The sequence below is a fragment of the Pelobates fuscus genome, chromosome 10 (genome assembly GCF_036172605.1).
Source record: "Pelobates fuscus isolate aPelFus1 chromosome 10, aPelFus1.pri, whole genome shotgun sequence".
NCBI lineage: Eukaryota > Metazoa > Chordata > Amphibia > Anura > Pelobatidae > Pelobates > Pelobates fuscus.
In genome coordinates, this window is record NC_086326.1 from 36873205 (window position 1) to 36886734 (window position 13530).

The 13530-nt window shown below is 41.0% G+C and overlaps 1 protein-coding gene across 2 annotated transcripts in view; it reads left to right on the forward strand.

Moving 5' to 3' along the window:
* The first annotated feature begins 806 nt into the window (after window positions 1–806).
* The window catches only part of LOC134575930 (beta-citrylglutamate synthase B-like), a 39923-nt gene continuing 27199 nt past the window's right edge, over window positions 807–13530 (forward strand). Inside the window, exons 1-2 of one of the 2 annotated variants that reach the window (XM_063435390.1) lie at window positions 807–996; window positions 7365–7433. In XM_063435390.1, the coding sequence (XP_063291460.1) occupies window positions 935–996; window positions 7365–7433 (131 nt within the window). In that variant the 5' untranslated portion in view covers window positions 807–934. The remainder of the gene's footprint in view (window positions 997–7364; window positions 7434–13530) is intronic. The other variant, XM_063435391.1, reaches the window with a different exon arrangement.

The window sequence follows — 13530 nt, forward strand, 5'->3', positions numbered from 1 at the left end:
ACACACAGCAGCACCCTTACACACACCACCCTCACACAGCACACACACACACACACACACACACACAGCAGTGTATGTATATATATGTGTGTGTGTATATATATATATATATATATATATATATACATATACATGCGGCATGTGTTTGTGCTTTAGGGTGCACACCCTAATGCAATAGGCTGCGCACGCCTATGGGTGATTTACTTACCTTTCTGCAATCCGTCGATGCGCCAGTCTCATCAGTATTGCCCCACCTCTTTGGCTGAGGTCATCAGTGCTGATGATCTCAGGCAACCAATGCTTTCCCGTAGCAAAGCATTGAGAAGCTAGTGCAGTGGTTTCCAAACCAGTCCTCAAGGTACTCCTACCAGTCCGTGATTTATGGATTACTCAGTTGTGTCAATGTGTTTTGTTTTTGTTTTGTTTGTTTGTTGTTTTTAAAACACCTTAGACACAACTGGGTAATCTCTAAATCCTGGAATGACAGGCGTGTCTTGGGGACTGGTTTGGAAACCACTGGACTATTGCCACTAAGTGGTGAAACACCTGAGACCATGTGACTATTAAATGGAAGTGGTTCTAGTGACTTTCATATAGATAAGTTAACCCTACTCTGTAAACATTGCAATTTTGGCAGAAGGCCAATGTTTTCATCTGCAGGGCTAAAGGGGATGGGACATCACACTCAGACCACTTCATTGACATGTGGTGCTCCTTTAAGTGTTAGAAAGGCTGGGAGGCACCCAAGAGGAGCAGGCTATAAATGCAATGCTCACCAGACCCTCCATTAGTAATTGTGTGTTTATATGTCATTGCACAGTGGTTACTGGAAGGAAGGGAGCCCGGCCCTAGAGAGGGGTAATACACACAGCCCACCCTATTATACAAGAGGTCCTGAGCACTTCCCTTCCAGTCTTTGTGCCCTACTGCAATAATGCTTCCACCATTAGTGAACAAAGAGTTTGCACAGAGTGAACAGCTGAACCAGCAGAAAAGGTAAGCAGACCTTGTGGGACTGCCTAGACCCATAGATTTTATATGCGCACACGAAAAGTGTTTCCCTGCAATATAGCATCAAAGGGGAACCCTATTCTCTGGAGTTTACACATTGAATAAAACCCCCTATAACTTGCTAACGCTTTTTTTTAGTATGAATGAAATATTTAGCAAATTACATCAAACGGCATTCAGACAAGGAGAAGCCCAAACAAATAAAGCCGAGAATCTAAATATTGTTCATGTCTCTATGCTGACAGCCAGGTGCAAAGGACAGCGCTTCTAAAAATGATTGACCGGGAGCTAAGATGGAGGTGCCCAGCTCCATGTTAAAGACATGGATTTCTACACACACTTATTTTGCAGGGCTCGCAAATACATATTTGGTAAATGTAGGGATAAGTATACCTAATATTACAAATCCTGAGAAGTGGCCGTTCTCCTTTAAATCCATAAAAGAGCAGGTCTAAAGGGACTATACTGTTTGTTTTTATTCCCTCCTGCAGTATATATATATATATATATATATATATATATATATATATATATATATATATATATATATATATATATATATATATAAACATGATGTGTCTTCAAATCCTAATCCCTAGTATTGCCTCCAATCTGTGGGTGATAATGAAATTGCTTTGCTTCAGGTGAAAGCACCTAGATGTTAAGTTATATCTTTTATTAGTTTATTCTCATTTGCTCAAATACTTTTTATGCATATTTATGCAATAGCTACAGAACCTACCTGCCCTGCAGTCCCTCTGAAGGGTTGAAGTTAAAAAAAAAAAAAAAACAGAATGTGTGTATGTGTAATTTTTATTTTTTTTTATTTTTATCAGAGAATAGAGGTAAGTTGCGTGACAGCTGGGCCTCGAGAGCATTGGCACTGAATTTAGTGAATTTAAGGCTAAAATAGCCCAATTGGAAAGCCAGAAAAGGCTGCAGGGGCAAGTATTTGCACCATAACCACTTCAGTAAGATTAAATGATTTTGGTGCTTGGAGTGAAATTTTAAGGTTGGGGGTGGGGCAGTGGTGTATTTTGGATTTGTGCCGCTCTAGGCACGACTAAATTCGGGCACCCACAAAATCTAAATTTGACCCCTCCCCAATTCGTGTCAAGGCCACTTTTTTGACTGACAGACACATGCCCTCATTGATACATGCACTTATATACACTCACTGACAGTCATTGGCACACACTTTCACTGACAGGCACACCCATTCTCACTGAAAGACACACACTTTCACTCATTCACAGCCACACACTGACAGCTACACCCACTCACAGTAAGGTGGACAGCCCCAGAACACAAGGCAAGCAAGGCATTTGCCTGGGAGCTTGGGGTGGCATTTTTTTGGCATTTGAGTGCGTGGGCCTCTGAACAATTATTTTTATTTTTGTTTTTTTCCTTCTGCCTTAATGTAGTGCATTGTATGAAAAGGTGTAAATTATATAACACCCCCTCACTCAACAAAAGAAATGATATATAAATGCCACCCTTTTTCTAATCAAAAAGTGTGTGAATGCTTTGTATTATGCAATTAATCAAACTTTTTTTTACATCTTTTAAAAACTCTTTCCTTACTCCCCACTCCCCACTAGAATGTATCATTTGTGTGTCTATTTAAATAGTCCCTTTCATACTACACGCCACATATGTCAGTCAAGCAGTAATTTGTATTAGTTCTTATAGGTTGTTACAGGTTATTCTAGTTCTGCATAGTTTGCTTGGAAATAGAACTGTCCCTTCAGGATATCTGTCTTATCTTAAGGAGATAATTGGTAGCCATTCCGTTCACGTTTTAGTAACTAACACTGCATTTCTTACTACTTTAGCTATTGACCAGTTTGTTTTATTCTTTGGGCATTTTGAAGTGAACCGGTCATGACTTCCTATTAACGTTGACTAAACTCTCTGTATGCATTGACTACATTGTTTATCATTGTGATACATTTTAGATTTAATTAAATGTTGGTTAAATACTTGGCTCCTCTCAGCGTGCCTGAGCAGCCATCTTTGCAGCCTCGGTGCCTCAGATACCGCCCTCAGTTTAATGATTTGTCCTCTGACAATATTTCACCAAGCATGACTTGTTTATTTTGCGATCTTTGAGTTTATAATGTAGCAATCCTTAACATTCATTAAAGGGACACTCCAGGCACCCAGAGCACTTCTGCCCATTGGAGTGGTCTAGGTGCCAACTCCCACTACTCTTAACCCTGCAAGTGTAATTATTGCAGTTTCTTATAAACTGCAATAATTACATTGCAGGGTTAACTACACCTCTAGTGGATGTGTACTAGACAGCCACTAGAGGGCACTTCCTGGTCTGTAGCACAGGAAACCTGTGCTAGAGCATCGCTGGACGTCCTCATGCTATGTGAGGACCTCCAGCGTCGCTCATTTCCCCATAGGAAAGCATTGAAAAGCATTTTCAAAGCTTTCCTTCGGGGAGCTCTTATGTGCATTAGGTCTCCCCGGTGGGTGGGATCAGTCTTGCCCAATCACAGGGAGGAGCGGAGGAAGAAGCAGCGACGTGGGACATCTTCTCTGCTTCTGGTAAGTTACTGAAGGGGTTTTCAGCCCTTCAGCAACCGGGGATTGGGGGGTGGGAGGTAGAGGGGACCTGCAGTGCCAGGAAAAAGGATTGTTTTCCTGGCACTGGAGTTTCCCTTTAATAACTGTTAAAAATACAACATCCATATTATGTTATAACTTATAATATGAAACCGTTCTGCTAGGAAGTAATGGGAAACAAGACATAAAGACAGTGACTCTCAACAATTTGCCTAATGTCATTTTAGCTGGTTCTGTTATGTGGGGGCCTCTGGCTGTATCCAGAGTGCAGGCATCAGGGACAGATTTGCATGCTTTTAGGGTTTTTCGTTTTGGTCGGGTTTTTTATTTAGAAATGGGGAACTTGAGGAGATTTTGTCGGCTTGATAAAAAGTAACCCAGTCTGCAATTAATGTCATGACTAAAAAAATAAATAAAAATACCAGTAGAGATGAAATATTAGCACAGCTTACTTCTGACCCTGAATCCCCACTCTTTTCCATTCAAGGGAAACCCCTAACAACCAAACAGTTCACGCTTTACATTCGTATGTTGTTGTACGTCGAGGTGGCAGCCATCTTGTTCGCATGAATCTCATGGAACTAAAATCAGACACAGAAACTCCCGAACACTGCTGGACTTCAAGCATTGCCTGCGTTCGGTTCTATTCAAATTAGAAGGGTTCTTTTCGGTGGAATCATTAGTCTGGATGAGGGGAACAAGCTCCAGGGTAAGACTATTGTCTGTTTGGTAGTTTGTTAGTTTTCAAACTACTGAACCAGACGGACCTCAAGCCCTGATTCTCTGGAACTGTTTTGGTCATGGGACCATGCCTGCGGTCAGTCAAACTACTTCCAGGAAATTCCTGAACTGATCTGAGTGATTTTTGGATCTGTTGGTCACCCAGATAAGGGTTATCAGGGGATGTAACATTTGTGGTGTTTTATTTACTTTTTGGGGGGTTTATAAAAATGTTTTGTTTTTGGAGTTGACTTTAGTATAAGTGCTTGACTCCATTATCTCCCAGGTACAGAGGAGGGATTAACCTATGTGTGGGAGTGTCCTGGATCTGAGAGCCAATGGGATTGTGTTATTGTTTATACTGTGGTTTACTCTCGGGTCCAAGGGGAGTGCCCCTTGCATGGGGACATGCCATGAGAAATTTCCAGCTTGTACTCATAGAACTGTCGTCTGGTTACAGGGAGAGAAAGGGCTAATCACTGTTCCAGCTTAATTCAGCAGGGAAAGTCCTTCTAAGGACTCGAGCTTCCATGACTGAGTCGCCCAGTGCCTAGGGGTGTCTTGAGCGAATTCCCCATTCAGCTCCAGGAGAGCGGTTCCAGGGCCCCAGTCAAGCTACTGCAACTGGGCAGAAGTGCTACAGTTTGTTCTCTGTTCCAGCTAGGAAGCGGTCCTTTGTCGGAGGTACCCAGTCAGGGTACAGGGAGCTCCGCTACAAGTACCTTTAAATAAACCCGCGTTTTTTTGTTTTTTTGTTTTATTCAAATTCCGGATGTCCATTGTTACAAGCAACCATTAACGTGTGTGCCCAGGAAATTGTGTGGAAAGTTATCTACTGGACTACTCCTTTTACCTGTATTTATTCTGCCACCCAATTTGTCGTGTTTTTTTTTTTTTTTTTTTGTTTGTTTTTTTTCTTGGTGTTCTTGATGTGTGTCCTGTGGGTGGTATCTTATTTTTTATTTTTTTTCCAAAGTAAATTGTATGTGACTTGGCTATGGTAGCGGACCCACAAAATATTATGGATTGGGGTGAAGGCTTGACTTTTTATACTTGTTGCCTTTGTTTGTTCCAGTTTTGCAATAGTCACGACAGTGTTTCAGAGACAAATTACAGAGATTACCGGTAATTTTTTTGAAATTCAGCCCTAACCAGCAAATACTTGTGGACCTGGCTAGAAGTGATGGACACATTTTAAGCTTTCATAGAAACATATTTTCATGTATGCATATCTTTATACCGTAATTTGTAAAAAAAAAAAAAAAAAAGTTTAATCATACTAAACAGTTAAAGGTTACTATTTTCCCCATTATACAATTACATTTACTTGTATAGCCTATATATATATATATTGCCAATATATTCTGCAGCAATGTACAATAGGCTAATAAAACAAGGAATTGTAACACCTATCACATACAGGAAGTGAAGAGGGCTCTCCCCAAAAGAAGCTTACGGTACTCCAAACTATTAATAAGATTTCCCTTAAGGACACATGACATGTCATGATTCCCTTTTATTCCAGAAGCTTGGTCCTTAAGGGGTTAAAGGAATACTGTTTTTCTTAAAGGAAAACTATTGAGCTGCAAGATGCTCAGTAACAGACTACTGTATATATCCAAATAGACTGATTTATTTTTCTTCATTTTCAACTAAATCTCTAATTTCTAAATTGTAGCACAAATATTGGCAGTTTGTGTTTTTTTGTTTTTTTAAATTGTATTGCATTCTTACTACATAGTTGTGCGTATCTTTATTTAAAGGAACGCTAAAAGTACAATAACTACTGTAGTGATGGTGCCAGGAGTGCCTCGGCACCATCCATTGTAAATTAAGGGTTTGGTTTTGGGGGTTTGGGGTTGGGGTTTGGGGTTGGGTTTGTTTGTATTTATTTTAAATGGTTTGACTTCTTATCCGGTGTCCATCACACAACTCCTGCTTCCACTAATAATGCTGGCGTTCCAGAAATTCCTAAGCAAAAGGTTCTGAGTTCGCCTGAGCGAAACAATGCTAGTTTATTGAGACAACCAGCTTACACGAACAGGAAGCATTGCTTCGTGGACCCCAAATAAGTCAAACAGTTTGACTAACAATGGGAGGGTGCCAGGACACTTCTGGCACCATAACCACTTCAGTGAACTGTAAATTTGTCTGGTGTTTGGTTTGTTCCTTTTTAAAAACGTATTTTCTGTATTGCATTGAAGTCAGACAATGGCTTTTAATGGGTTAATAAAATCCGAGTTGTATATCTACATCGTAAAGTATCCAAAATCATTGTGGGGTTTTTCAGGGTTTTTTTTTTTTTTTTTTTTTTTTTTTTAACTGACCCAAGATCACTAGTTCTTAACCTGTTGGTGAAAACTTGCATGAATGAGACAGTCATCTGAAAACTAAACTCAGTAAGTTCATCAGTGTTCTGATATTGTCTCCCTAAGTGCAGTGGAGACTGCTATGATACTGGCAACAGTCTAATGAAGGGGCTTTGCAGTCAAATTGTTAGATTCAAGTTGAAGGAGTCCATTGGCCAGTAATAAAACTAACACTGGGCAGCCAAGGTGGTGCCTTAGAAGTACTTTGTGTAACTGTCAAATAGTTGAAACGCCACACATTGTGTTTAATTAACATGATGCTTTACGTTCTGTAGGAACAGACTTGAAAGGCACATAGTCTTCAGTACTCAAGGCCCTACCCAGTGATGACAATGCATGTTCAGGCCACCTGGGTGTCCCTCGCAATGTACACATTGGGGTGTAGCACTCTCCTTTTAACATAGTTTTTATTGTTAGGTTTTTTTTGTTTGTTTTTTTTTTTTGCTAAAGGTGAGTTGTAAAGATAATTAGTCGGACTAGTTTTTAGCTGAAAGAAAATCCAGTCGCCCTGCAGCATTCTCCATGGAGAGGAGTAGCAATAAGCTATAGTTCAGCCCTCTATGGCTTTAGGGTTCTTACACTCTTTACTTTTTTTTTTTTGTAAATTACTCTTGGTCAAGCTTGCATCATGACTTAAATGTCATTTTAAAACCGTGTCTGTCTGTAAACTGAATGCATATACAGTAGATCAGTGCGAGCTCCCGGGAACAGACTGAGAATGGAGCAAAACGGCACAGCCAACGGTACTCATCAGGGGTAAGTTTCATTTTTGACTTCTCTTTAACCCCTTAAGGACACATGACATGTGTCACATGTCATGATTCCCTTTTATTCCAAACGTTTGGTCCTTAAGGGGTTAAACTAAACTGTTTTGTGTTTTTTTTTGTTTTTGTTTCTTTTGTTCATGCATTTACTGCAAATCCTCAGAAAATATAGTTCTCTCCAGACCAAGGAGTGTTATTAAAATCAGTCAATCTCGGTGCCCTATTATGCTTTGCTTTCATGGGGCATGTAGCGCAGTGATTGCCAACCTTGACACCATAAACTGTTTCTGAACTACATTGCCCATGATGCTCAGCTAGCTTTTAAAGCTTTTACAATCACAGATATTAACAAAATAAGTGTTATACAATATCGCATAAGCTAATATAGACATGGAAATGAAATGTCTGTCAGAAGATCATATAAGTAGGTTGCATGTTTTTTTAAATACAAACGTAGACGTGGGGGGAAAACAAATGATTTGAATACATTTTTAGCAGTAAACATCGGCTTAAATATGATATATTATAATACTGCAAGGTGCAGCTTGAGGCAGCCTATTGACACAATAACATTTCTGGTAAATTTAATTCCACTAATTCATGCAGAATCAGAGGAAGGTATAAACCAGCACCCAAGTCACGACACCAAAAATCTGAAAAATGAATACAGAATTATGCATATTAAAAGTGATTAATGGTGTCACGTCGTTTTCAGAGTTGAGATGTCTAGGACTCAATGTGTCCATCTCTCAGATACAACACTTTTCTCTTGTCATTTATGGGACATTTTTCAATGATTTGAAACTTGAACTGTGAAATATTGTGCTTAAACTATTGAAAATGAGCAGATTAGAACAGATTTTATTGAATTATGTCTAACAGTGGACTAATGCTGTGGAAATCTTTGAACTTTTGAGATGCTTTGTCCACATGGGCATCCTAAAATCTAAACCACAAAGGCAGTATTACATGTGACAAAATGATAAAAAATATATCTTCCCATTGTTAGTATGACTTTAGAAAAAAAAAACACAACCTTCCTTGTATCATGGAATGGCATGAAATACAATTAAAACCAGGATAATTAGCTCTGCTTTTTTTTTTGGATTGGTATCTTAATAGATTGCAATTCCACACTTACAAGCTTGTTCTTCAATGAAGGGCACCTTTTTGTATGGCAATATAGGAATCTCATCGTAACTGTCAGATAAAATATTCCAATGTTTAGAAATGATTTTTGATCGCCTGAGATTGAACACTGAACCTTGAAACAAACTTCATAACTTTCATTTTTTTTTCATAACTCTTTTGGAACTGGAGAATCCATCTGACTTTCCATTTGAAACCTTAGTTAATTGGCTATTCAGAATAGCCAAAGGGTCTCCCATTGCATAAATATTTGTCAGTTCTCAACTGTGTATCGGGCTACTCAGTTTGAGAGACTAGCTGCTTTACCCGTGTGAATTGGCTCTTGGGTATTGACTTAAAAATAGGAAGGTAAAAGATCAAAAAATGCCAGATGTTCTCTAAAAGATTTCTATACAGATGTTTTTCAAATTTGAGTTTTATGCTTTTACCCAGCAGGTTTTGTGTTTTTTTTTTTTTTTTTTTTTTTTTTTTTTTTTTTTTTGCTTTCCCCTCCCACAGCATATCAAGAAAAGGCAAGGTGGATAAATTATGATAATGAATTCAGAACATAAATTTAAAAAAGGTTTCCAGGGATTCTGATAGGCCACCCCACAAAACCAGCACATTAATGTAGCGCCACCATCTAGTAGTAATTTTTTTTTTTTTTACAATCTATACCAAATGTGTTTTTTGGAAGTGACAACAGAATGATGCAACAATATTGTTTGGAGCTGTAGCACATGTCCTGAGTTGGTAAAAGTCGCTAAAACAATAGGAATATCAAAATAAGGCTATGCCTGCAAAGGTCGTGTTACAATGGTATAACCTTGCACAGTTATGGGACGATTCGGATGTCGTTAAGGTAGTGTGTTGGTGAGACCATGCTGTGTGGTGCGACGTAGCTGTCGTCAGTGCAAAACCTTGGCACCAAATATTAAGTTGGTCAGGTATTTGGCATGTCGGTTTTCCTGTATTGTGAGGTGTCAGGTCTGAATGCCAGGCCCAGGCGTGACCAGATTAGTTTTTCACTCTTTGCCTGTAGGCAGTCTTATGTGTAGTGTTGCTTGGGTTTCCTACCTGGGGAGGGGATGCGTATGTAAGTGCCATTGTGTAGAGTGCAATTCGATCGGTGGGGAGGGTGCTGTTAACCCTTTAATTTATTTTATTTTTGGTAATTGTTTATTTGTAGATTTTCATAAGTGGAAATGCAATGAACAGTAGTGATTGGTACAAAATTTACAACATGAGATCAGGTTATTGACATATACACACTTTGCTTAAAGGGACACTATAGTCACCTGAACAACTTTAGCTTAATGAAGCAGTTTTGGTGTATAGAACATGCCCCTGCAGCCTCACTGCTCAATCCTCTGCCATTTAGGAGTTAAATCCCTTTGTTTATGAACCCTAGTCACACCTCCCTGCATGTGACTTTCACAGCCTTCCATAAACACTTCCTGTAAAGAGAGCCCTATTTAGGCTTTCTTTATTGCAAGTTCTGTTTAATTAAGATTTTCTTATCCCCTGCTATGTTAATAGCTTGCTAGACCCTGCAAGTGCCTCTTGTATGTGATAAAAGTTCAATTTAGAGATTGAGATACAATTATTTAAGGTAAATTACATCTGTTTGAAAGTGAAACCAGTTTTTTTTTTCATGCAGGCTCTGTCAATCACAGCCAGGGGAGGTGTGGCTAGGGCTGCATAAACAGAAACAAAGTGATTTAACTCCTAAACTACAGTAAATTGAGCAGTGAAATTGCATGGGAATGATCTATACACTAAAACTGCTTTATTTAGGTGACTATAGTGTTCCTTTAATGAATAACAGGGTTGCGTGGGAATTTGTTGGCTTGCATAATGGTTAAGAGGTAAATGGAGGTATCTATACCATAATGTGGTATAATGTGTAGGCCTGAATGTTGGTATGGTGAGTCTGAAATATTCTGTGTATCTTTGCTGCTTATTGGCTGCTATTTAGCAGGGGTATAGTAGGGGGAGAATTATGGGGAGCAAAAGGTGTCGCTGAGGATATTGCTGATCGAGAGGCGGGTCAACTCTGTTCTACTGTGGTGGGTAGTGTCTATTCCCAGTCAATGTTGCCATGGGTTAAGGAGCATGAGGGGAGGGGAAAAAAGGGGGGAGGGGGTATGGGAACAGGCCGGTGTACAAAGGTTCTCCCCCCCCCCCTGCTGCCATACCGCCAGTGTGTGGGCTCCCCCCGGGCCCGGTCCTTTGTATGTAGGTGTAGCGTTATTTACCTTATCCGGGGGCCGGCCGCGGTCCTCTCCAAGCCGCGCGCGGTCCTGCGGCTGCACGAGCCGCGCGCGGCTCATCCGACTCTCCTAGCAGGAAGACGGGCAGTGACCGCGAGATGCGGTCACGTGTCCCGCCTGCAGCTAAGAGCGCGCCGCGAGTCTCGGGCGCGCTCTTAAAGAGACAGTGGGAGCCTAAATTGCAAAAAGGCTCCCATTGGCGCCAGGAGCCAATCACATTAGTTTGAAGGCTACTTATACTTACCCTTTTCCCTTAGTTCCTTGCCCTATCGTGGTTTCTGCTACAGTTCCCTTTAGTGCTTGTTGTGTTCAGTTGTGTTTCTCCGTATTTGACCTTGGCTTTGTATTCTGACTTCGTTTTCGCTTTATCCTTGTCTGTTCTGTTTGCCGGCTTGCTGATTCCTGTGTACCAGACCCCGGCTAGTTCTCGTTTACGCTGTCTTTGTGCCCTTGACCTCGGATCGTTCCTGACTCTGTACTTCTCCTATTACGTCGAGTCTGGCCACTCTAAGGTCCGGTAGACGTATCTCTCCTCTGTGCTGTCTTCTGTTTGGCTGGATCCTGCGTGTAGGGGTATATTCTCGTTACAGTAGGTTCGTGAGGTTTTCTCTTTATTTATTTAGACGTTGGCCATCAAAGCCAGGGAAAATATATTTTCTGGTATGTCTGAGTTCGTCCTCGTGCCGTCAGGATTAGTTCCTCTATAGTAATGTTTTCTACCCTTGCTATCCAGTCTATGGATGGGGTTGTGGTTTTCTTCCAGAACGCTGGGATCAGGCTGCATTGATCAGACACAGGGTGATTGTCTTTTAGGTAGCCAGCTGTAGGAGTGTCAGATGTAGCAGGTAGCTCTCCAGTGAGAACTCGATCGCATTGTCCATGAACGTCGTGACCATCTGGTGTATCTCCCTCCAGAAGGGCTGGATTCGGGGGTATTCCCACCAGATGTAGTATAGTGTGGCCAGTTCAGTGCTGTGTATAGTTGCAAGTTTCTCAGGTGTTTTGTACCAGTGCGATATCACTTTGTATCCTGATTCTTGATGTTTTGTGCGTCATCGTGAAGGGTGTGATCCATTGGTCTTAGGTCATTGAGTAAACGAGGTCCCTCTCCCAATATCTGACTAAGGGAGTTGTGTGTCTCCTTGTGGTGAGTTTAGAATGTGGTGGAGGTGCAGGCTGGGTGCATGTGGTTGTTGATCGTGTAGCTGAGGGTAGATTCGGAATTTGCTTAAGTAAGCTTACTAGCTGGTGGTAACTTAAATTAGTCATCAAATCTGGGGGATCGGGTGTGGGCAGATCCATTAATGTGGGATATTCCCATTTGTCAGCATGTGTTGGCGTCTGTATGGAATTGGCAAGCCAAGGCTGGTCATGATCCGGTAGGTTTTTTTTAATTTTTTTTTTAATTCTTTATTTTTGTTCGTGCATGAATTAACATTTAGGTCTGTTACGCCACAATAGCTGTATGAGACCGTTTGTCAACAGGTGGCAACATGGCATAAAAAATACGGTGCACAATTTTTAAGAAAAATACAGGTTAAATCAAGACGTCAGTGAATGAAAATACAGAAGGATTGATAAAGATATGCTTTGTAGTCTGATGGAGTAACTAAATACAGCAAGGTGATATGCATTGAGATTAATAGAAACAGGAATAACTTTGTGTATGTTGGCGATATCATGAGCGTAGACGTAGTAATACAAGGTGTATGCACTGTGTGTGCTTATAGTGAGTTAGTGGAAACTAACATAGTGCATATTAGATTGGGTTACTCGCTTAATGGTTGTAGTGGAGGTTGATGCACAATATATGCTTATGACAAGTTGCTAAAGACAGATATAAATATACCACAGTTTGTGCTAACTTATATGAACAGCGTGTCGGTAATGGTTAAAGTATATACACTGTGCATGTTTGGCTGTCGATTGTAAACTAAGTTGTATTATAAAGCATACTACAGCCTATTAATACCTGCCCTCAAGAGCATTGTGATGTGTCATGCATGCTTGGTGTAGGCTGTGAAATTTCCTGCTCGCCAGTCCCATGGTGTAGGTATAAGCCTGTTATATGAAATCAAAATAGGTAACGCTAATGGGGTTGTGCAGGCTAATCTCTGGCTAACACATACATATGTAGGTGCAAGATATAATAAGATAGATGGTGGGGTGGATGGCCATTCACAGGCTAAACATGCTAGGTAAAGCTAATAACATGCAGGTAATGCTAGGTAAGTGAAGTTGTTTACTATTCTATAGGTACACATACTACGAGGTGAGTGTCTGGGCTATGGGTTGCTACCAGCGATGACCGTGTCCCATCAAATTAACTCTTTCAGCCTATGCCCTCCCGGCGTACAGAGCTGTCCAGTATGAGGGTAACACGCTGGGGGGGCTGCCCACTCATTTGGCGAGATAATGCCCGGCCACCGTTTCCCAGGGAGGCGGTTCACAGGTGACTGTGGTCCCTTCGTGTTGCTTAGCGTGGGCGTTGGTGTAATGGGGCTCTGCGCTCCACAGTAGCGGCAGGCAGGACGTTGGTCTGCAGCCCGTGTAACCAACCAGCAGTGCAGCCTCTGCAGCTTATTTCGTTTTGGAATAGGAGCCTTCTTGCGGGCGCCGCCAACCAGAGGTAGGGGTGCATTTTGCTGTGATGTTTGATTGCTCGTTAGGGGGTTGTTGTGGTCCCGG